Raw genomic sequence first — 24,960 nt, forward strand, 5'->3', positions numbered from 1 at the left:
CTTTTATACTTTCAGGAACTAGGATGTTTTTCTTATTGTGGGGTATAGAAGTTTTACCCGAACAAGTAAACTTTAGGTAGTAAAGCTGGTGGGATCTCATTAGGAGTGAAGGGCAGTATCTAAGCTTTTAGAGAGGAGCCATAGCATAACGTTCCCTACCATCTCCCAGTAGTTCATCACAAGGCAGAATCTAAAAATGAACAAAAAAACTAACACATCACCTAAAAATGACTGCTTCCAGTCTTTATCATGTTGAAGTTCAAGAGAGAATGTCTTGATTTGTAAATGGACTTAGTTGAAAGACCAACCACTTGTAGCAAAGTGCTCTGTTACGTGGTATTGTATATTTTTATTTAAAAATAATTTAACGTTTGTGACAAAAAAGAAAATAGCGGTGTTGCTTTTAGTCTCTAAATTTAGCCATTCATGTGACTTTATTGGAAAAACTTACTGTTGTCCATTAGTAGTGAACCTTTTTGTGGCCGTTTATCAGCAAGTGGGGATACCTAATAGAAAAGAATATATTTGTCAAAATATTTGGTTTGATATTATTTAACAAGGCTGTGGTGTCCCTGTGAGAGAAGTAGCTTGATGGGGTTGCCATGTTTCTAGAATGACTATTCTGTTCAACCGTGTCACCTCTATTACCCATTGGGGAATTTCTAGAGAGCTGTTGGTCACTGAAGCAAAAGGAACGAGTGGCATTCTTAGTGTTCAGAGGTTACTGAATTACTTGCTTCAAAACAGTGTAGCAAAGGGTAATAATAGCATATGTGCATATATGCCTTGGAAGGTACATTTCGCTCCCAGGTGATTGATTTACTTTATGGCAAAATGCTATAAATGGAGCTCTCCGGTTATTTATCATGCCGTATCTGGCTAGGTATTACTGTGGAGTGGATATTGGTTTTGCTGATGCATATTATAAATACAGTTTTCTTGCCTATAACTGTATCTTACTGTATAGGTTTCATTAGAAAATGAAGAAACAAATAAGAAACATAATAAGAAAAGCAAAACAGATGAACAGAAAGAACCCTTCACGTAGATCCTCAGATACTGCTTTGCAGAGGGGCTGTTTTTCATTTTTAGTTAAATATCTTTACTAGGTCATAAAATGTGATGTGTTCTGGTATAAAACATGTAAGGTATAAATTCTTTGAAAGTTCAGATATTTTATTGTCATGTGTGAGCATAGGTTTATGAACTGTCAACAGTTACTTTATAGTCTTCATAACTGTGTTTTCTAAGACAATACAGATTTTTTTTCCCCCAGTTTGTTTATGTGGCATCCCAAAATAATCCGGTAAATCAGATTTCCTTTGTAACACTGACTGTTAACCAGGGAAGACAATCGCATGCTTTGGCAGCTCAGCTAGTTGAAACATTACCTCTAATTTTTTGGTCAAGAGTGAATAAAGTGAGGCCAGCAAAAACCATCCTGTGGAACACTTGAGTTACTTAAAAATTAAGAGGCACTCCTCTCAATTACAGATAATTCATTAGATTATAGTATTTTAAGAAAATGGTGAAGCAAAGTTATAGACAATGTTACTAGCCTCAATCACATCAAAGTCAGCTTATTGTCCACTGTATTTGAGATAGATTCTTGAATTTTCATATAAGCATGTACTCTCCAGCTGGTAGCTGTCTTTATGAAATTAGGGTGGCCCATCATTGCAGTTCTAGTTTGTCTTTTTGTGACTAACGGGGCTTGATTTTCTCCCAAGTCTCTGAGGAATTAAAGGTGGGTTCTAGTTTTCGTCCCCGAAATGGTTCATACTTCTAAACTGACTGCAAATTATTTTCCCCAGGTGATATGAGTGAGGTGAAAGTTGCTATGATCGTTATTACATAAATAGACACATATCTGGGTGATTTCTAGAATGTACAGTAACATTTCATTTCTCTTCAGACATTTAACGCCTGCTTGTTCCACTCCTTATGATAACTTGCTTTATTTTTTGCTTGTTGATAATGTATGTGTAAGCGAAACCTTTGCATAACACCAGAAACACCGATGATAACTAATAAACAGAGAGATGTGTGTGTGCTGGGAGCTCCCTAACACCAAGTATCTTGATGAACATGAGTATGTGTGCACCTGCAGGCTTGAGTTCCTGACCTATCCTTTTTTCTTCTTCTTCTGCTATCTGGCATGCTGTGCAGTGCTCCCTCTTAATCACTGTGAAGGAAAGAAACACCTACTAGATTTCAAGAAAATTGAGGTGATTAAAGTTACAAGGTAAAAACCAAAATTCAGTAGTGTTACCTATTGTAAGTCAGCATTTTTGGTAGTTTTCCCATCAGAATTCTTTGTAGATCCCTTCTCACTTTTTCACCATAAAAGAAGCAGAGAGCAGGGGTTAGAGTAAGCGCTGCTGTCTTTTCCTCACCTCCGCATACCTCCGTTTTTGCCATCTGGGAAGATGTTTTGGAGTCTTCTGTAGAACACGATGGTGTTGGGAAGGTGTTCTGTAATTGCAAAGCCTTAATTTAATTCACTTTTAAAAAATATTGGATGTTCTAAGTGACATTAAGTGGGTAGTCATGAAAAATAATTATTAATATTTAATGTCGTGCCTGTCATTAAAAAGAAGTCATCACAGGATATGACACAATATTTTTCAGCATTTAGCGATAGCAAGCACCAGGAAAGCCTCTGTCAGCAGGCAAGTGTGCAATGTGTAAAGGACAAAGCCTTTAGAAAGCTAAATAAACTGTGCTTTCATTTGAGTTTTAATTAAATGCTGTATTTGTAGAGCTTCCAAAATAATTTGGAAACTTTAAATTTAATCTTAATTTTAAATGTCAGCATTAAGCATCAGTGAAAGTCAGCATTTGAACGGTTTTCATATTAATCCAAGCTGGAAAGGATTTCTGTAGCAAGAGGCAGGTGGCATGTACACAATGATCAGATCATCGTCGTCCAGTCGCACGCGCTGTTGTGCAGGAAGATGCCCCTTAACTGCCTGTGATACTGTTGTGTAGTATCTGCTGGTAAAAGTCCTCACTCTTTAGCTAGAGATCGTGGCATCTCAGTAAGCCTAATGCTTACGTGTATTTTGCAGTAAAAATATGATCAGAAAATTAATAGTACAGGTAAAAGAAATCAAAGCAACCTCTCTTCAGACAGATTACTGAAAATAGTACCCAGTAATAATAATGCTCTTATGGCAGAGTAGTGATTTTGCACTTTATGTATGTACATATATATATATATATATGAAATGGAACACTAAGTATTGCCCTACCAAAGCAATATCCCTATCTCTGTTTGTTTAAAGTTTATCAATACCGTCACGTGCGATAACTATTAATGATTTTCCAATAGCGTTAACGTCAAATGTCTTTGCTCTTCAGCCAATGAATGAAATGTTGGCTAATTTCTTATAGACTTCAGAGATGAAAAAAGTTTTGAAAGAGGAACTGCCTATAGTTAGCACGTATTGCCAATACAAAACATAGTGGGCTCTCTGGTTTCTCCTGCCCAAACTCACTTACAGGGCTTGTGGCAAATAATTTCTGTAGTCTCCTGAATGGTTTATAGATCTGTAAGAGCTTGATAGAAAAGGCTTTTTTTTTTTTTTTTTCAATCTATAGTTAGTCCTTCAGTTTTAGAGGCACTATTCCTTGTGGGTTTTAACTGGGAAGCCAAAGGCAGGCTTTAATAAAATGTATTCCAATTTAGCTTTAAATATTGGGTGGCTGCCACTGCTCCGTTATAAATGCAATTGAAATGTTTCATGCGTGTGAAGCAAAATGATGTAATTGTTCAGCTTATATAACTTTTTAATGTGCTATATGTTTTTTATAAGTTCCATTTAAATCTTACTGTTTGTATAGCATGTATCTACGCTATACTTAATAATTTATCTCTAACAGGTTATGGAAGACATTTCATTTGGAGCAGAGGGTCATTTATCTGAGGTAAGTGTTTTCTAGGCAGTATAAAGTGGTGATATTGTACAGACTTTTCTGGGTCTCAATTAGAACTAATGACACTTGTTTTTATAATATTATCGTTGGGTAAAAATTACTAGAGAGTATGTGAGCACTTAGGAAAGCAACACAGGCACAACTAGAGCGGGCCCATTCTTTTTTTCCATTTAAGATAATGGCAAAATAGCTGTGTATTTCAGGGAGTTTATTGTTAAATCCTGTGCTAGTGCTTCAAATACATGCCAACAACAGGAATATGTTGGGGAAAAGCAGGACCAATAGTATTAAGCCATCCTTACCATAGCACTGTAGTGATGCTTAGGAATGGGACAAAATCATGATGCTTTACTTGTTCCCTTATGTACCACTAAAAAAACCTTTTGAATTTACTTTTGAAGTGTAAAAGCATACTGCAGCAGAATACAGCGTAACAGGAATTTCTTCTGAACAAAAATACTGGATTTTCTTCATTTTACACTATTTTCATAAATAAAAAGATGTCAGATCCTAGGCTATATATTTAGGAAAGTCTAGGATAATTGAGTAACATGAGATGCATTTCCTATGAGAGTAAGCAATGAGAAAAACCTGTTCTGCACAAAGCCTGTCTACGCACAAACTGAGAGTTCAGGTAATATATGTGTAAGGAGAGTTATACTGGTTCTAAGAGCTGTAGTAATTCAGTCTGGTCTGGTTTTATATTGGTATGCCTTGGGTTGCAACTTACATATTAAGGAAATTTAGTATCCAAGCATTGTGTCCAGCCAGCAAATTAATTACACGGGTAAGTAACCCCCAGTTCACCTTCCATAACAGCGTACATGCCACCTGTCAAGTACAAGTGACAAGTGCTCAGCCAAGCAAATATTAAATAAATTAATAAATAAAAATTGCAGTTTAAGATAACTATTCAGATGAGGTGTTTCTCTGGATTCCCGCCAATGAACCCAAAGACTGTCTAGCAGCTGGAGTGTTCCAGGAAAGATAATCTAACTGCAAGACCAAACTCAGATTGTTGACCTTGTGTTCAAGGACACTGTGGCTTGAGAGCATGCCTGGGAGGGACTGCTTCGCTGTGTGTGAGTTCAGCATAAATAAAACCAGGAAGCCTTGAGAGTGAAGGTGAACTTTGCAGAAAATGCACATAGCCTTTCTTACCAGTGAACTTTGCTGTGAATTAAAGAAAAACTGCAGGTGCTTGTGTCCACGGATGACATCAAGTAGGGGCAGGTAGTCCCATGGGATAAAGGTAGCAAAAAGCCCTACTGCCAGCAGGGCAAAACACTGAGGGCACGTTGGTAGTGATAGCTGCAAAGACAGCAGAATATTTGCTGGAAATTAAAAATTGTGTGTGGTCTGGACCAAAGCAAATGACGGTACAACTGCAAGCTTGTGTCCAGCAGAGACCTGCACCGGGAGCTGTAGTACAGCCCAGCCCTTGACTGAAGGAGTTGTTCTTTTGCTTAACCGGAGACGTGCCCAGAGCATGCGAGTGTGATGTGTGCGCTGCGTTTACAAATGTACCAGAGCTTACAGGCGCAGAGGGCTGCCACTGTAGAAGCACACACTGAGAGCCTAATACCTTAGAGTCCTCACAAGCAGAGGAGCTTTGCCCTTTTGAAGTTTTGAGGGGAAAAAATGCATAGAGAGAATAGAGAGCAATGATACAAATAGAGGAAATGGAAATTTGCTAGAAAGCCAAGCTCTACCACACTACCACAGCTGGACTGATGTTGATGTGTAGACAGCTCTATAAAAGCTCTATGAAACTGTCAGCACCCTGTACCTTGTCAAGGCTTTGCCTACATATTCCTTTCACACTGGTCCCCTGCACTCCTGTCAGTCTCCCCACTGCCTGCAGCAGAGCACCCTGTTAGTCATTCCAGATTGTGCATCTTAGTGACTCAGGAGCAGAGATGGGAGCGAACAATAGTAGGAACCACCTATGAACCGTACCCATCTATGCTGACTCCTAGCGCAGCCGGGTGCCGACACTGGAAAACAGCTTGGTGCTTTTGTTTCTTTTCCAAGTCCTCATGCTCTGTGAATTTTTGTTGGTAAGTCAGTCAATAGCCTCATCCTCCCACAGCAGGAACTGGAATTGTCCCAGTTTTATTAAATGAGCCAGTGAAGTAGTCTGCACTGATTTCAGGAAGTCTGCACTCAGGGAAGATCTTCGGTCTACTGGAGATGAGGATGGGAAGACTGCAGTCACCCAGACAGCAGCAGGGCATTGGAAGGCAGTGGAAAGCTCTATTCCTGCAGAGATGCTTTTCCAGGGACACTCCTCCATAGCTGTAATGGAAGATACATGAGGGGAGGAATTGCCAACATCAGGCTGTAATTTTGTTGAGTCATTCAACACTCCCATGTGTTGTTGTATCCCTGCAGAGGAGGGAAGGAGATCAGTGCAAGCAAAGAGAATGTGGGAAAGCGTGTGATGGTGGGGAGGAGGTAGGTCACAGTTGCAAAACAGCTGTCTGGAAAGCTTTATGCCTGAATTGTTGCATATGAGAAACCGGGGAGCATGTTGTAGTGCTGCAGCCTCCTAAATATACATAAACAGGCTGATGGAACAAGCTTGCAGTCTGTAAGTGGAAGGGGATAAGAGCAAAAGTAATTGGGAAAGTAATTTCTCTGTTCTGAGAAAAGGCAGATAACCACATCCATGAAAGAAAAGCTCACCTAAACAAAATCCGAGAAGCAACCGGTGAGTTTCTGCAGGACCAACTCTGTAAGAGGAGGAATCAGCAGATAATCTTTGGTACCCTCCAGAAGACACCGTGTTTATAGTACAACACCATCTTCTTTTGGTGCAGAAGAAAACCAAACACGGTAACAGACTACATATCTACGGCAGCAACTCTTCAGTGGCCCAAAAGAATTTTAAAAAGGAAAGGACAAAAATGTTTCTAAGGCTGAGCCTGAAAGGGTACCGCACACTGCAAGAGTGAACCAGCAGGACCACTGAACATGCTAAGCAACTGTAAGCAGTTGCCAAGTGACAGGGGAGCTCGGGAGTAAGCTGTATGTAAGGGATAGGTGAAAGAAAGCATGTGTCCCCTCTAGATAGAAGTGTGAATGAGTAAATAATGAAATGAGAGCAGAGGGCAGAAATATATTTTTCTTCCTTATTTTCTTTGCTTTTGGTCTTTCTAAAAATGATAAACTGTGTCCATAAACGTAGTGTTCTTAGTATTCACTACGAGGTAGCAAGAGACAAACATAGGAAAGGGTCCTAAGGCAAGTGAGATGGACTCGAGTCAGGCCAGACTGATGAAATTTCTTCTGAGTGCATAGGAGCCAAGAAAAACAATCTCCAAACCATTAACAAGCTTCTTTGAAAACTCCTAGAGGAAGCTCGGAGTCCCAGGGGGTCAGTAAAAGGCAGACTTGGTATTTGCCTTTAAAAAGGAGGTAGGCCAGGACTTTATGTGCTGGTCAACATAATTTCAATTAGGATTAGAATTCCAACTGCTCTTGATAGATTGAAAGAATAGCCTGAAATCAATAAGATGGGATATGTTAAAAGACAGGTGCAAATTACATTTGAGGAAGAAAAAATGTCGGATTTCTGTATACAGATGGTAAATAGCAGCTATGATGACAATACTGCGGAATCAGAATCTGGGGTTATAGTGGACTACAAATAGAGTGGGATTCATTACCTTCATCCTGTTGCAAGAAAGGGCAAATGTCATTTGCAGCCTCATTAATGGGAATGTCAGCTGTAAGACAGAAATAATTACTGTGCTTAGCTGAGAATGTTGAAGCCTCCAGAGGACTGTGGCACTGGTCTGCGCACCTCACTCTGCGGAAGACAGGAACACACTGAAGAAAAGGAAGGAAAGGAACAGAAATAAAAGCTTTAAAAGTCCTGGTCTGGTCGAAAGTCAAAGTCTTCAATCACATTAAAAATAATGACAAAGACGACAGTGGTTATTTATCATTGCGTGCTGTGTAAGGATAAAATGAAATGTAACCGTCTTGGTTTGTAGCAAGGGAAGTTTGCATCGGAAAACTCGCTCACTGCACAGGCAGTTTAGCCCTGGAGCAGGTTCTGCCCTGCAACCAGAACCACAAAATCCCTGTCAGCTGCCAGGAGCTGTGCAGGCAGACACCAGCTGAGGACAGTTACAGTGGGTTTGATCTCACTGCAAGTCACAGAGTGGGCTTTCGTGGTCCCTGTTTGCTTCCTGGTGGTCCCTGGTGAGCCTTGCCATGATGGTGCTGGTCCAGACCATCCACGTAAGGATGGCGTTGGTCATGAGTAACACGCACTATTTTCAGAGTAAGAGATTAGGCCTGTTCTCTGTGGCCATTTTGCCCTCCTCATCTATGACACCTGCCCAGGGCAATGGACACAGGGCGGGAAGTCTGGGACGCAGAGCAGAGGCAAATGCTTCTTCCCTCTGCGCTTTGGATGCTTCGTGGCTCTTTATCTGAGGGTCTGTGCACTTAGCCTGGATGTGACTGAAGCATCTGCTCAAGCAGCACAAACATATGGATGGTTGCCTTTTGTTTCTGGAAATTATTTAAGAGGTACCCTGGCCTGAGTTTGTGGAGTTTCAAGTGCTCACAGTTTCCACTGATTTCTGCAAGGGCTGAGGGTAGGCATGCAGCACTTCTACCAACAATACGTAACTGTTCTAAATCTTACGCCACAAAGCGAAGATGCTTTCTGCAAGAGCAACTTTTTGTAGTTGTTAGTTATGTAATGTTGAATGATTTTAACTATTATAGGTGAGAAAGGATTTACTACAGGTGAAAGAAATTTGGCTTTGAGGTTCTGCAGAAGGTCTTCTAAGGCCTTATTTTACAGATCTTATTGGGGTTATGATGCTGCTAGTTTGAAGTAAGGCAGCTCCTTTTTACAAAGCTTCCTCTGTAGGAAGAATGAATTTTAAGGCTATATCTGGGAATTCTGCTTCTCAGCACAAGCACCAAAGACTTTAATAGAGACTCTAATCCCTAACAGAGTTAGGTTAATCTAGCTACTAGAATACTGATTCTTCTATATAAAATTGCTGAACTAGATCCAAGAGAGCATGGAAGGCGTTTGCACCAGAAAAGCGGATCAAACATTTTCCTTGAGTAATGCTGTCAAGCAGCTGTTGCTCATAAATGACTAAAGTGAGTTGTAAAAGGGTAAACTGACTTGCGGAAGACTGAAGTGGAAGCCATTACCCCGATCTTAAGTCAGCGTGCTGATGTTCCAGCTGTGCATCAGCAGGAACATTTTCTGTTCTTCCTGTTTCTCATATCAGACTCTCGTATCTCTGGGAGAGAACGAGATTTTCTGCTCTGTGTGAGAAGGCAGAAGAATTTCTTCAGGTACCATCTTAAGAAATAACAAATCACACCCACGTTTGTGCTGTTTTCACCTGCTTAAGGATTTAAGGCGGGGTGGGGGTGGGTGATCCCAGCCAGCTACATCTGCTGTTCACGGAAAAATCCATAAAGCAATATTGCATCTCAGCTCTTTCCTGACTCCTGCAGTCTCTCCTAGCTGCTTCCTAAAAGTGCTGTTAGTGCAAAAATAACCACAGAACTCTTAATACTTACAGTAGCTTGTAGCATTGACATAACCTACAAGCTTGGATGAGTTATATTTTATTAATATGTTGAGCTGGAGGCACAGTCCACTCTCCTCTCAAAGATGATGTTGATCAGTGTAAAGTGCCACTTCCCAACCAGGAGTTGTTCTGAATACTTCGTGTGTCACTGACAGCTGTTTGCCTGCCTGCATGGACAAATGTCAAATAAAAATGTTACTAGTGACGTTACTAGGCATGAAAGGCACTGAGAGAAATCTTTCCTAACTCCTTGTCTGGGTTATTGAACTTTTTTCAAGTGAGGGCCTGGGGGCAGAAACTGCAGAACTGGTTGAATATTTAGAATTATTCTTGTATGTTTTCGAGAGCTGTATATTTTTTCCATTTCATTAATAACTCTTCTTGATGTTAAACTAAAGTTAGAGTTCCCTGCATGACCACATCTTTCCAATCCAAAATAAGAAAGGCCATATATGTATATATTTTCTGTAAAATCATAATGTATGTGATGACCCATCTGCATTTTTCACATGATGCCTGCAAGTAAGTTCCTGAGAGACGACGCTTTTCTAAATTACGGAGGAGCTTCTCATTTCGACTAAAAAGGCAGCTGTGTCATGTAGATGCAAAAATAGTTTAGCCATACACTGTTATTGCTGTATTAAAGAAGAATTAAGCTGCAAAATATCTACTAGGAGTTTCAAATTAATGCAATATAACCCCTACCTTTACAGAGATATTCTAGTTACATTGCAGTGCAACCATAGCCATAGAGTTACGATTAAATGGGTTTCAAGTGTTTAAAGACCTAAACAAGTTTGATCCAATTTTTACTTACTCGGATTTCCCTGCCTTCCCATATTGTCGTAACAATTCTGCATTGAGCACATTTTCCTAGTACTCATTGTTCATTTATCTTAATTTCTAAAGTAAACAGGATTTTGTTTTTTTTTTAAATATATTTTTAGACAATTCATTATGCACTCAAAATGTGACCATTCAGGAAGAATGCATTGTATTTTTTCACGAGTTAGAATGGACATTTTGCTTTAAGTGAGAATCTAAGTGTTCAGTTGGCAAATGAATTAAAGCCAGTGAGTTAAAAACTATAGTCCCTTATTCCTAAGCATGTTTAGTGCAAGACCAATGCACCAGTGAAGTCCTTGCCTGGAATTGCAGCGGGGCAGAAGCTACTAGCCAAAGCTTAGAACCCCAAAATACAGGTTAGTACTGATGCAAAGCACCATGAGACGCCTTTCCTACAGCATAAGCATTCACCTGAAGTCCTAGGGTCTTGGGGGCTTGTTTGCTGGATTCCTTTCTTTATTCCTTCCTTCCATCCTTACTGGGACCTTTCTTTACCTGGCTGTAAAGTTTTATTCAAAAAGGAAAAGAAAATATCAAGAGATCAGATTAGGTAGGGGTACAAAGACAAGTATAGTCATCTAGCCGTGCTCCGACTGTGCATTTCAGGCTGTGGTTATATTTTATCTCGGGTTTTCGGGATCTGTGCGCCTTACAGCTAGGCCACGCTTGCAACTTGGAGCCTGTTTTGCCAACCAGGTGTCTAAATGCTGTCTCCTGTTCTCAGCATCTTTCAACCCACCTGAAGTTCAGTGAGGGGGTAGGTCTAAAAGGCCCATTTTGCCCTGTGTACGTTCACTGACACGGTGACTAGGGAAAAATTTTACAGTGTGGATCTTCGCAGCAGGGCTAGGCAAATGCAGATGGTGTGCTTATCATTTAGATAAGCTGCTCAGATGAACTCCTTGTATTTGCATATACGAGATGGGAAACATGAGGGCAGTTCTGAAGGGGAGGAAATGGATCATCTCTTACAGCAACTGATGATAGTGCTAATTGGGTGACCAATGATCTGGGTAAATGTTCCTGCCATCTACAGTACCCTAAAAAAGAAAGGGATACCCTACTGTAATGTGTATCTTTTATAATGTTTTTTATACTTAAATATACTTAATGGCACAGGTGTTCAGGAGGGTACTGTAGCATGTACTTTGCTGTCTGTAGTAACTGGTGATTTCAGATCAGGACTAGAAGTGTGTCATCCTTCTTGACAGCATGAACGTGATCCAAAATGTCATATAATAATAGTTCTTAATAAAAGCAGTGACTGGATCAGACTAAAGTATTCAATATCTTGGTGTTATAAGAGAAAGGATCTGATTTTGTGTTGCTATAAGATAGCTGTTCTTCAGGATCTGTAGGGGACTAATTCATTTTGTCGAAGCACACGCTCTGTAGCAAGAGTCTGATTTGAAACCTTCACTTATGGCTTTTGTCTGTTGGAGCAATACTTAGGAGTTTGTGCATTAATTAAAAGCTGTTCTTCCGAAATCAACTGACCAATGCTTGCACAGCACCGAGTGGTTTTTGTCTTGTTCGCCTTGCATTTGAGATGATGTTTATGTGAAGAACTGATTTTCTTATGTGTAATTAACTATTAGGGAAAAAATCAGTGTTCAGAGGTGGAGCTTTCTCTAGGTGGCCATCATTTTAGATGTGCTTTCAGAGTACTAGGGTTTTGCAATTTACTGACTTTTCTAGCCTGAGACCTAAGTTCTTTTAGACCACTGTCATCTGTTCCTGCATGTGTGTCAGAAAAGCTTTCTATTGATATAAATTGCCTGGGTTATCCCACTCCTGACAGCATATGGAGTCCTGCTGGCGTACCGAATAATGATTTAGCAGCTGGATGGAAGACTTGTTCCTCATCTTGTCCCTGATATTGAGAAAAGGATATTCCTAGTTGCCATAGGGAGAATATGTACCACCTTCTCCCCTGTACTCATTTTAAAAACAGTGGGTCATTTTTATGTCTATAAATTCTGTGGAGTGCTGCTGTAGATTCTGGTGTTTCCAACATAACCTCCGTTAACCAGCTCGCTCATCCAGGACTCGAGCTGCCGCTGGTTGCGTACCCGTGTGATCTGCTGGATGGATAGCCACGTCTGGCAGAAGACCTAGGAAAGCAGAAGGGTCAGAGCTCTGTGCTGTAACAGAGGACGTGCCAGCAGGCAGAGCTCTTTGGACGTTTGACTCTGTGCACGCGCTGTGTGACGCGGAATGTAAGGACAGCACAGAACGGGGGTCTGGTAAATGTGTTTACCCAAAATCAGATTGTTTCACGATGGGCAGCATTCCAACAAGTATTAGCACAATTTCTTTGGAAGACCTTTGGTTAAAGGCTTGATTTCTCTTAAACAACCGCTGATGGCTGCTATTGTAGCAACAGATCAGTGCAAAGGACTCCAAGTACTTTTTTAAAGAACTTTCTGAAGATTGTGTACAGCCACATGTGCCGCTGGCTTCATGGATGAGTGCATAGACTTGGTCTAGAGAAAATCCAGTTTTCTGGATTCCAGCTGATGAATGACTCCAGGTTTTTTTCAATATGGGTCCAGCAGAACAACTTCTTGGCACCAGAATCTTTTTCTTACAGATAGCCCTTGTCATTCACTGCAGACAGCACCACTATGATACTTTGGGGTGGGGGGGGAGAGGAGAGGCTTGTCTCAGTGCTGCACAAATTGGTTGATTTTTTTTTTTTCTTTCCTTCCCCCTCTCATATTTGCTGCTTATTTGGGTCATTTCTCAAAGAAGTACTCAATACAAAATATAAAAGATACAAATTACTCTTGCACAGTATACCTGAAAGCAGACAAACTTATGGGAAAGACTTTGCAACTGATTAGAAATACTCAGTTTAAAACAGAAAAAAACGTTTGTCTGTATAAGTTCTGAGTAGAGAAGCATTATTTTTGAAACTTTACTCGTTTCATAATAACACAGTAAGAAAGTGTAGTTTCATCTTGTAACATCAAAGACTCTGTTACATTTTCTCTAATCAGTTGAGCAAAGTCCTGAAGTATTCTAGCCAGATTTTCCCTCAAAACAGTAAGCACATTTTGTGTTTATAAGAGATACCAAAAGTGATGCTGCTTGAAACATTTAAATGGCCTAAAAGTGTAAAATATTTTTGCATGAACAACTTGAAATTTAGGAACCTAAATGGCGTAGTCAGCGTGAGATTTCCCTCCCCTGCTGTGGTGAGACAGCGGGGAAGAGGGAGAGCAGTTCAGTGTTCACACCCCTTTAATCCTCTGCTGAAAGTGAGATCATGACTTTTTTCTGCTGGGAAGTAGACTGAGACCACAAGCTGATTCCATTTCATATAAATCACTAATTTATCATAAAGTAACAACTTTTTGTCTCTCTAATGGGAATTTGCTTTCAGGCAATGTCTTAGCACTGCAAAGCATCATATCCCCTTACTAATATTTTATTTTCCCCTTAATTTGATGCAAATTTGATGTAGAAAAGTGCCGTTAGCAGCAAACATGCTTTATTTTCTTTTTCAACTTCTTGTAGGAGTTCTTCATGTTTTCTGCAGCGTTGGGAGAAAAATGTGAAGCAATAAGTGAGAAATTGGCGCATCTGGAAGATCAACTGCAGACTTCCGCCTGCAGAGCGGATGAAGGAGTTATGCATATCCTTTTTGATATAGCTACAGGTATATATCCATCTACGTAAGTATGTATGTGAAGTATTCACCTTTCAGGTTTGCATGGAATACTAATTCTTAATGTGGATTAAATGCGTTAAGAAGGGGAGAATCGATTGCCTTGCTGAAGTGGGTGTTTTTGTTGTAGCAAGTTTTCCTACAGTGCATTTGCACTGTGGTCTGACCCAGCTTTAACTGATTTTAACAGAATTTAGTTCTTTATAAATTGAGATTAGGCACTGAAAAGCCTTTATTCTACTGTTAAAATCCTTTTGTTTGTAATGCTGATATAAGTAAATGCCTGGTGCACCAAAAGCTGCATAGATACAAGCATCCATGCACCTGCATTTCCCAACATGATTTAGGTAAATTAAATGCTACGTCCTTGACTCAGACTGTGTATATTGTTGTGTGTAGTTTGGGGTTTCTTCCTTTAAAAAAAGAGCAGCAGATGCATCATGTGGCATCCTATGCAATTTAATCTGCCTCTCACACTCCAGTGCAAGTAACCAGATGAGATGTTGTCTTATAAAGCACCCTTATCTCTTTCTGCGCTTCATCTGCCATTCAGTGTCTGACTGAAGATTGCTTAACCTTTACGAGGCATTTGTTGGGCCTACATCTGTGGACATTTTTCAAAATTTAAAAGCACAGAGTATTGTTTTATTTGTAACTTTTGTAGAAAATCTTACCATAAGAGAGATTTTGTTCTTCTAGGAAAGGGAAAATAAGAACCAGTGAGGCTAAGGAAGATGAGAGTACTTAGCTGGTTAGGTTTTGGTGGAGAATAGGTGGCAGGCAATGTGATAATGAAGATGAATAAATTCAGGTTGGAGAGATTAGCAGAGGAGCTCTTACAGACACCTGAAGGTTTGTTGAGGTGTGATGATGGTGCTAGGAAGGGTTCAGTTCCTCCTAAACTGAGGCTGGCAGTCCTGCAGGAGAGAGTTTAGAGAAAGGGTAATAACTAGAGTGAGTAGAAATACCACTCAGTTTTAGGTAATTGGGCATCTATTGCCTGCTTGCTGCAAAATTCCTAGTCTAGAAACTTGGTTTCTTTAAAGGTATCAGAATGATAAACTTCAGGGGGAGAGGAGGGTGGGTGGGATGTGCTGAGGGGGGTTGCATCAGAGGGGAGAAATCCAGTCACTGATTTGTTACTACTTCAAATCTTCCTTTTCTAAGCATTTCAATTGACAAAAAGATTATTTTCTTGCATTTACCACAGGCCGGTTTGCAATATTCTTTTAATTATGTTTACAGCGTGCATGCTCAGTTGCAGTTGCATTTCCACGATGCTGTTTATGAGTATTCTTTTCAGACCTATATGGATGTGTCTTGTGTGTGTGCAGAGCACCTAATTCCTTCCTCCCTTACATATATTTGCTCTCAAATGAACTTTTCTCGTTGACCCTAATAGAAGAACACTAATGGTTGGTGTTACGGGTTCTTTGCAGTGAACTCAAGTTCATATTCAAACCAAACAGTCAGGCCTGATCATCGTTACAGTTTATTAGGTAAGGTGAAATAAGCTGAAAACCTGCTTTTTTGTTTCCTGAATACACTACAAGTACGTAAAATAGTAGTATTTGTATTTTCTATGGAGTGTGCATATTCCTTCATAGCTGTTGAAACTGCAAGAGTTAGTTGAAAAAAATAAAGTCTAATAATTGTAAGTTTGAGAAAAGCTGTAGATAAGTCTTGTTCGAAGCCCCAGTTGTCTGATATAGATCTGATTTCCTCTATCGGTGCAATTCAGCTCACGTTATCTAAATACAGAAATGCATACTGTGTGATACCCTGGTCCTAGAAAGACCATCAGTCACAAAATAAGAAACCATGTTTAAAACATAGGGACATACAGAGAAGCAGTTCAGCAATTCAGCTACCCCTCATTAACATTCAGTTGCTATTTCAGAGGGAGTCCAGATCAATGTGCATAAAATGTTACCATCTGGTGCATGTAATCGCTGTGCTATACTTCAAAAAGGAATGAAAAAAGCTACCATAGTGCTACAGACCTGTAGATTGTTGTGGTTTTTTTTTAATAAAAACTGCTCAGTGCCTATAAAATAAACTTTGATTCATTGGTAACTTGCCTGTATTGCAGGAACTAACACTGAGATTGGTGCCAATAATTAGCCTCAGTAGAAGAACTTACGATTAATAGATGGCTCAATTGTTTGCATGGTAGTTTATTTGGGTTTAAATGAAACAATTTCATATCCTAAATATTGGACAATTATGCAGTCTTCATTAAAAATCTGTAGAACTCTGAGAGCAGGAGCTTAAAGATCTGGAATTGTAATGAAAGCAGGATAAATTTTTCAAACTCTTGTTTGCTGGTTATTTTCGCCCTTCCCCTCAACCCCCAAAAAACTGCCTTACACATGAATGTTACAAACTGTATTAGGTCAAAAATATAACTGGGGACTGCACGGATGTAAATTAGTCCTGTCGTCTGGTTATTAAAAGACTTTTAAAGACTCCACTGAGAAAAATAAATTCCTGATGCTCTCGAGCCATTTGCCAATGTTTAGTGTGTGTCGTAGCTTTGATTAATAATTAAGTTTGTATTAGAAGAAAAATCCCAGATGTCATTGTTTTTCATTCTACGTTTTGATGGCATAGCACACTTAAGTCAGCCATGCTGCTTGTCGCAATTGCCAGCACGACCTGAACAAAGGAGAAATCCAGTGATATTTCTTGGTCTTGAGTATAGGCACAGATCCACCTGGGATTCTCAATTATTACTGAAGCCTTTCACGGGAAATATTGAACTGTACTTTTGTATAAAAAGCATCAAACAATGGTGAGGGGGAAGAGCTTCTCTGTAGCGCTATGACATATTTGCTAAATTCTGTGTAGCGTAACCAAATAAACCACAAAACATTCAATTATAGTTAATCATGGGCGTGTGTATGAAAACAGTCCGCATCATTAATTGGAAAAAACCAAAGGATGAAGGGTGACTCATTCTGGTGTCTGCAGAGCTGATGAGAGGTGTTACTTCCCTGACAGTAAAGGCCTGGAATTCCCAGTTAAATTAAATGGAGCCTATATTGCAATTTCACAGTCATTTTTGTTCTTAATTAGCAGTTACATTTTGATAGACAATTTGAATGCATGTAATAGTTCCTCCTGGTGAAAACGCTTTTGTTGGAAGAAAACCTGGCTGAACTATTATTATAAAAGCAATCTCCGCTCCTCGCCCTAAAATGGGCATTTTAAACAGTTATTTTGAAAATAGAATTTTGTGCCTAAACGTTCATTAGGCATCGCGGGTCACTTTGCTAACCCTTCACCTTTATCATACAGCAGGCTTTCATACAGGTCTTGCTTTACCCCAGCATAGGTTTTTGACAGAATCAGGAGTGTAGGATTTAGCCCTGACTGTTCCTTTAGTGAGGGAATCTCACCCTGGGTGAACCTGTAAGAAATTTTGGGATCCCACAAGACTGAGAGGCCTTTGATTGTCTTTGGGATGACAGGAGGGTGAGCCCTTACTGGTGTGCGTCACATGGAGAGAACGTGGTTCTTGTACACTTGTATTGTTCACGCCGTGATGGAGGTAGGTCAGTGTATTTCCACCCATGTGCTGCAGCTTCTTTGCCTTCCATTTTCTGCTGGAACAAAAGATTTGGAGACAGCGGATACCCAGACCACTGAAAAGGTCTGTTTTTCAAAACGTTGCAGTCATTCTGTTGGGTTTTTTTGTTTAGTAGTTTTTGGGGGGAGTATTTTGATTGTTGTGTGGGAGGGGTATTATGTGAGTTTGTAGAAACACGTTCATGGATTTGAAGGAGAGAAACAGAAATGGAGTGTGGAAATGGGAAATTTCTAATCTGCTTTCAGTACCACAAGCACCCCTGTATTTTATAAGGAGAACCAAATATGGACTCCTAAAGGCCGTTTTGCTCTCTTGCTCTGAGACCACACAGGCCTCATACAGGAGCAGTAGGGACTTGCTCAGTGTCTTTCCCTCACTCCCAAGAGTGCACTTCTAAAAGACGAAAACCCAGGTCATTCCAAATAAACATTGAATTGTCTTGCCTCTTCACTGGTCCTGTGGGACACGGCACACACAATCACAGAATCATTCAGTTGGAAGTGACCTCTTGGGATCATCTGGTCCAACCTTCTGCTCAAGCAGGGTCACCTAGAGCAAGTTTTGAATATCTCTGAGGATGGAGACACCACAACCTCTCAGTGCAACACGTTCCAGTGTTTGACCAACCTCACAGTAAAAAAAAAAATAAATTCTTGTATCGAGGTTCAATTTCCTATTTTGGCATTTTTGCCTGTTGCTTCTTGTTCTGTCAGTGGACACTAGTCAGAAGAGTGTGGCTCCCTCTTCTTCATTGCCACCCTTCAGCTATTTATACACATTGGAAAGATCCCCCTGAGCCTTCTCCAGGTTGAACTTTCCCAGCTCGCTCAGTGTCTCCTCATATGACAGATGCTCCAGTCCAGTAAACCAGCTCTGTGCTGGACTTGCTCCAGTAAGTCCATGTCTGTCTTGTACTGCGGAGCCCAAGAGTGGACCCTTCTCTCCAGATGGGACCTCACCAGGGCTGAGTATGGGTGGAAAGATGAGCTCCCTCCACCTGCTGGCGATGCTTTTCGTAATCCAGCCCAGGAGGCTCTTGGCCACCTTTGCCACAAGATGCATTGCTGGCTCATGTTTGCTTGCTGTCCCCCGTGACCTCCGGGCCCTTTTCTGCAAAGCTACTTTCCAGCTGGCTGCCCGCCCCGTGTCTGCTGGCGCCTGGGGTTAGGAGGGAGACGTGCAGTTATGGAGTGGGACACGTAGCTGAGCTTCTGGCTCCAGCCACTGTAATGTTCAGCTGTTAGAAACAAGCAGAAGAATTAACCAGGTAAATCCCCCCTTTCTGATTATTTCTGTTCTTCAAGACTTAATTTCCTCTTCAGATGTCCAAAATTGCTGTTAGTCTCCAAAATCCCATAGGCCCATACAAATGCCACCCTTCAAATCCTTTTGTCTTATAATATACTCTTAGTTTCTAACCTTTCCTATAGGAAGGCAACTGGTTTGTAATGCCTACCTTTTGTCTCTTTTCCCTAAACATCTGTGCTGAGACAACAGAAGATACATTGATGAGCCCATGTTTTCCCCAAATTAAGTCAGTCCACAGTAATTAGATCAGCTTTTTATCTCCTTGCAAATCAAGGACTCTTGTCATGATGCTCAAGTGTTTTAAAGAAAGGAAGTCAAATAGGAGAAAAGCTTCAACCGAGAAAACGTTAGAGCTGCAATATTGTCCCAAACGTGGATTGTGTTTGTGTGAAGCTGTTCCCAGTACTTCAATTTACTGCTTACGAGACATTGGAGAGATTTTGCCAGTTTTTCACAGGAAGACAGCAAGACCAGAAAATGGTTCCTAGTTGAAACTTGTTTTGGCTCCTGCCTTTGATACTGGCTCAATATTTGCAGCATTGGATAGAGAATTTAAGCATGAAGGACATATTTGCGTGAGGACCCATGCAAAACTCAAGTTTTTGCACTTTCAAAATGGGTGAAGGTGTTTATTCAGACATAACCTCAGAATATTGATAGAGATTCCATGCCTAGCCATATATCACATATCTTGCCTAGCCACAAGGCTCATTTGACAGGTACTGGTCTACAGCTGGTTGTGGTATTGTTTATGAGGTTATTGAAACTTGCTGTGGTTAGATTTTGCAGTCATCTTTCTTGTTGCTCCATCCTTTCTATTGGTTAAGAGTTTCCTTCCCTGTCTTCATTTTCCTCCACCCTTCAAGATGAAGGAATGAAACATTTCAATTTTGCTTTTTCTCTCTACCTGAAAAGAATTTTGTAATCGCTTGGGATATTACAAATAGCAGCATGTAGTCAGAGACTGTGCCTCAAAAGTAATTAAATTTTAGAAGCTTCATGGTGTTTATAAACTGAAGGATTTCTGTCTTACCCGTTAGGGTGTCAGCTGAGCCTTGAGATTAAATTGCAGGGAGGGTGGACCGTCCAGGACCACTTAGAAGAGGATAATAATGTTTCTTACTTCAGAGGAGATGCAAAGCATAATTAATTTGTCCTAGTACAGAGCTTTGAGATCCATGGGTAGGAGAAGTTTTGTGTATACTGCTATTACTTGTAATCAGAGACAGAATCCCTTTAGATTAATAGAGTTGTCCGGAAATTAGAAGTATACCTGAATATACCTTGTGAACATATTAAGAGTAAAACATCATAGGTGATGTACGTAAATACACAAAGGTGAAATTTTGAGGAGCTGATAACAGAATCCAAAGCAGCCGAAAGGCATTTCAAAGGTCTGACTGTGACTGCCTGAAATAGCAGTGATTTGTACAGCTTTCCCTTGGTCCTCTCTAGTCACAATTTTTCAAAAGTAACAGCTCACTTGTTACAGTCACGTAACCTGAGGGTGCCTTTTCTTCTTGACATTGCATTGACATCGGGGTCGAGTAAAACAACATTTCATAATGGATGAGCTCTGTAAAGGATAAAGCCTGTCCTTGTGCGTTGTCCTTCCCGTGCGTTGTATTTTTGAAATGGAGTTGTTTCAGTGTTAGCCTGTTTCGTTTCCCTTGAAGTGAGACCTCGCGGAGATCATCTGATGACTTACTGCTAGAAATGAACTTATTTCTCTCTCCCTTGACCCACTTGGGTTAGCCTTTTGGGGTCCTTGTCCTTCAGCCATCCCTGTACAGCAGGCCTCAGTGTGGCTGGGCTGGGCCCTAGGGCTTGTTCACATAGACTTGGTGGTTGTTTAGGTCGCGCTTCAGCAGGCTCTGTCTTGTCTCATGCTTGCTTTGTACTCCATGTAGTGTAAGCTATGGAGGTTGGTCGTCCTATTGAGCTACGCCCAGTCCTTGCACTTGATTCAATAACGGATAGTCTCACTGACATAAGGTTATCAGCAGGAAGGCTGATGTATTGCTAGCGCTAACTCTGCTTGTTCCCAGGAGAGACTAGTCATCAGAACAAAAAGCTGTACTGCCTAGGAAGCCCAGCCACTTAAAAACTTGTGTGTGTCTCAGCAGTTACTGCTATCTCCGTACATATCCTACCTTTTCTGCCAGCCTGTTCACTGCTGCACCCCTCTTACTCTTGTTGCCACCACCTGTCACCTTCCCTCTGTCGGTGTGGGGCTGGGGAAAGAGGGACGTGGAAGGTCTGTTAAGAGGCCGAGCTGTGAGCCATCATTTTCTTCCTGAGAGCCTTGCAGGAAAGCTGAACTAGACAATGGCAAATAAAATGTGGTAAACTCTCCTTTTTTAACCAAAGGAAGTATTTTTACTGAATTATCAGAGGTTTTTCAGGTGGCGCTTTTTTCCTTTTAACGCACAACAGCACAACCTTGCTACTGCTAATCTCTCTGCTTTTCAACTTGTTCAAAGCATTCACTGTGGAGCCTCGTGCAGCTTTGTATTTGTGTTTTCTGCGCTATAATTATACTGATAATTCAGCTAAGATTAAAGCCTTCTGGAAGTAAGTAGAGCAGAAACACTTTCTCTGCTGTAAGCTAATTTTGCTACTTCCCTAGATTCCCACCCCGCCTTGCCCAGCACGCATTGCCAAACTGGCTAATGCCACACAAGCTGTGGTCGTTGGGCTTCTGTCTCAGGCTGCTCCCACTGCCCTGTTGCCTTCACCGGGGCTCTGATCCACCCAGGTCTGCATCGCTGGCTTGAAAATCCACCCTCCATCCAGCGGGGAACTTGCAGCTAGTGCTGCTGCCTCCATGGTACGATTTCTTAATTTCCTTCCTTCATTCCCATGAGAACAGTATCCGAGCAGTATCCCCCATCCCCTCCCTTTTTTAAAGTGCTAAATAATGCTACTTGAGAACTTCAGTTTGCCTGGATTTTTTTTTTTTTTTTTGAAAGCAAGTGTGAGAAATGTATTAATATTTAATCCAAACAATTTGGAAGAACTTGAAGCTACGATTAGATAGCCGTGGCCATCTGTTCTGAGCAGCAGAACAAGAATTTATTTAATAACTTGGAAAGAGAGAAGGGACTGCCAATCACCTATAGATTTATTCCTTAATAAAGCTTGCACAGTCTCTGCAGAGGGAGATCCAGGTGGTGAAGGAGACACTCCAGACCGTGCTGGTGCAACTTCAGCCAGCCAGGGAGGCAGGAGAAGAAAAGGCTGGAGACTTCCTCTGTGACAGCTGGTGTCCAGGAAAACAAGACTTGAAGGAATAATGAGCAGAAAGAGCTGGTAGGATGACATTAATTCACAAAGGGCCGCTTTTAGTAACTGAATACTGTTTTACCAAGCCTCAGGGATCTCTTCTCTCCCTGCATAACTAATAACTAAATCAATTATGGAGAAACAGAGCCTGGAGGTCTATCATCAGAAGTAGTCTACACAGCCTCACATGTTTTGGCACAGATTGGGGAAACAGCTTTCAGAGCAGAGCATCCCCTGTAAATGTGTAGATTACAAATTGATACATTTCAAGTGAGTCTGCAAAGTTGCCTTTAATGTCAGTGAAATGTTCTCCTTGAAGACTCGTAAACAGTATCTGTCTGCCTTACTCATGGATTTTTTTTTTCCCCGATTTAAAAATGTAGCGTTAGATCTGGAACATCATCTAGTATGTCTTGGAAAATAGCTGTAAGAATAAGAACAACTTTTCTTCCCTTTGGCTTTAACAGCTTTCTTGCACTGAATGTATTTTCACATTCCTGCCAATAATTAAATCAATAGGATGAAATTCAAGCTAACCTCGTTCTTTCAACTGAAATTTGGACCTCATTTACTCAGTGGTGTTGCGTACAACGGAGTGAACTAACAGCAGCCCCTATAGCAGTAGTCTAACTCTTTTCATTTAGGTATTAATATAAACTTGCTTTAGTATTAAAGGGGTTGTAAAGCACAAAAAAAATTACTATGTTGGTGATTTGTGTTCCTTATATTTAAATATTGTATGAACAATAAGTCATTTAAGTCTCCTTGTAAAGTTTATTACTAGTATTGTATTGCTTTGATCTTCCTTATAAACTTCAGAAGGAATGCGGATTTTTTTGCAGTAGACACGTGTGTATGTATACACACGTACTTAAACACGTATTTTTATAGGAAATAAAAGCAATGGTCAACTGAAGCCAACTACTATAAATGACCTGTATTTAGATCATTGTTCAAAACAGTTGATACCTTTAGGAATTCATTGTGTACTTTTACTTGGATACCACACTATCGCTGACGTCACAAATTTTGCTTCTGCCATTTGTTGCAGACGGAGGATTTAAAAAAAAATCCGATTTTTTTAAGCCAGTAGATGAAGCAAATGTCTTCCAACTCAGTACTGTATTTTTAGTACTATTTTTCTGATGTTTTTAGACTTTGTTTCTGCTATTTCAATTAATCATTTTATAGCGACATTCTGAAGTTTTTTGCAAATTTTGAAGGCCATTGGACTACTAGCCCACTACGATTGTGTTCGTTTTCTTTGTGTGTTTTAATACTAGTTGAAACTTGAACCTCAATGTTAAATACATAGGGAGGGAGGGGAAAAAAGTGCCAGGCAGCTGAGACATACAACAGGATTATAATTGCATCCAGGCACGTGGGGTTGTCAAACCAGGGGAGCAGAGCTCAGGTGGTTTCTGTAGTCATCAGATCCTCAGGGTGGAATTACAACCCTGTAATTCAGAACATGGTTGACTTTTCTCGTTGTATAATATATGGGTCAGCATCTGGTTGCAGTAAAGACTCTTGGATCTTTACCTTGCACGGACTCTGCTACTCGGTTCCCATGTCCAGTCTCAAAAGGAGATCTCTTGCTGCTCTGCCGCTGCTCTATTTGAAGAGCTTTCTCCAGGCTCTGCTGGACAGTCCCTGTTCGGTACCTACCTCCCCATAGTAGATTTGCCACTTCTGAAACCCCCCTGGACGGCTGAGCAAGGCGTTCAATCCCAGCTCTAGGCAGCCTGGCAAGTGCGGGCAGCAGCCCGTGGCGCTGACAGCCCATGCGCAGGACCGGCTCCTGTGGGAAACCCTGGCTGGGCCCCCAGAGCCTGGCTGCCTGGGGACGATGTCAGCCAGCCAGCGCTCATGGAGGCCCCCGAGAGGTCAGGTGAACAGGAAAGAAAGGACACTGACAGGATAGATCTCTCTCACAGCTGTTTCCTTAGGACCAGCAGAAGCTGCTCATGGGTTACCACCACAGAGGGCCCAGGTACTGAGTTTTCAGCAATGGACACTTACTTATACAGGATGACAAGGGCACGAGCAAGGTGTCTTGAAGACATTCCCATTCAATTAAAAAGCCTGTATAGCTTTTGTGTTTCACAGCTTCAGAGTACCACTGCATTTTAATAAAAACTCAACTTATGCAACCACTCTAATAAGACAGAGCTCCTGAGGAGAAGGGAAACCAAATCAGTCATCATTCATGTCATATTTGTATTTGTTAACATTTATTTTATACATCATGTGGACTACTGCTTCTTTAATTTATTATTCCATTAACTTCACTGTTTGTTGTGGGAAGTTAGAGCCAGTAATAATTCCTTTTCTCAGATGTGCTGAATAATAAGCAAACTTTTTTTTTTCTTAAGTGTATTATGCAATGTATCAGGTGCCTTTTATCTGTGGATAGAAAACTTGCAAATAAAGAGAACTATGTTTTTAACTAACCCAAAGTCTGTTTGCATTCTGTGCATTGTACAAGGTTTTAGAAACTTCATTGGTGGGGTGTGCAGGGGTGGGGAGGGCAGAGAGGAGAGGAGAAACCGTGTGTGTGACTGTTACTGTGCTGTTGACAGCAGCGATTCCTCTGCTTGGGAAATTCTCTGATGCCTTCTGGAAACAGTCTAAAGACACTCAAAACTAGAGCTTCATGGCAAAAGGTAGCTATTTTCAGCATGAAAGGGAGAGAAATATCACGCAGTGAGCTATACAGACAGGTAAAACTGGCGCTT

The 24,960-nt window shown here is 40.8% G+C and overlaps 1 protein-coding gene across 5 annotated transcripts in view; it reads left to right on the plus strand.

Moving 5' to 3' along the window:
- Nucleotides 1-24,675, plus strand: part of DISC1 (DISC1 scaffold protein) — a 214,112-nt gene extending 189,437 nt beyond the window's left edge. The window contains exons 13-16 of one of the 5 annotated variants that reach the window (XM_064445696.1): nt 3,886-3,930; nt 13,887-13,997; nt 22,078-22,249; nt 24,172-24,262. In XM_064445696.1, the coding sequence (XP_064301766.1) occupies nt 3,886-3,930; nt 13,887-13,997; nt 22,078-22,233 (312 nt within the window). In that variant the 3' untranslated portion in view covers nt 22,234-22,249; nt 24,172-24,262. Of the gene's footprint in view, nt 1-2,169; nt 2,246-3,885; nt 3,931-13,886; nt 14,029-22,077 lie in introns of those variants that run through there. The other 4 variants (XR_010371946.1, XM_064445697.1, XM_064445695.1 and 1 more) reach the window with 4 other exon arrangements.
- The last annotated feature ends 285 nt before the right edge of the window (nt 24,676-24,960 follow it).

This window comes from Phalacrocorax carbo, chromosome 3, assembly GCF_963921805.1.
Source record: "Phalacrocorax carbo chromosome 3, bPhaCar2.1, whole genome shotgun sequence".
NCBI lineage: Eukaryota > Metazoa > Chordata > Aves > Suliformes > Phalacrocoracidae > Phalacrocorax > Phalacrocorax carbo.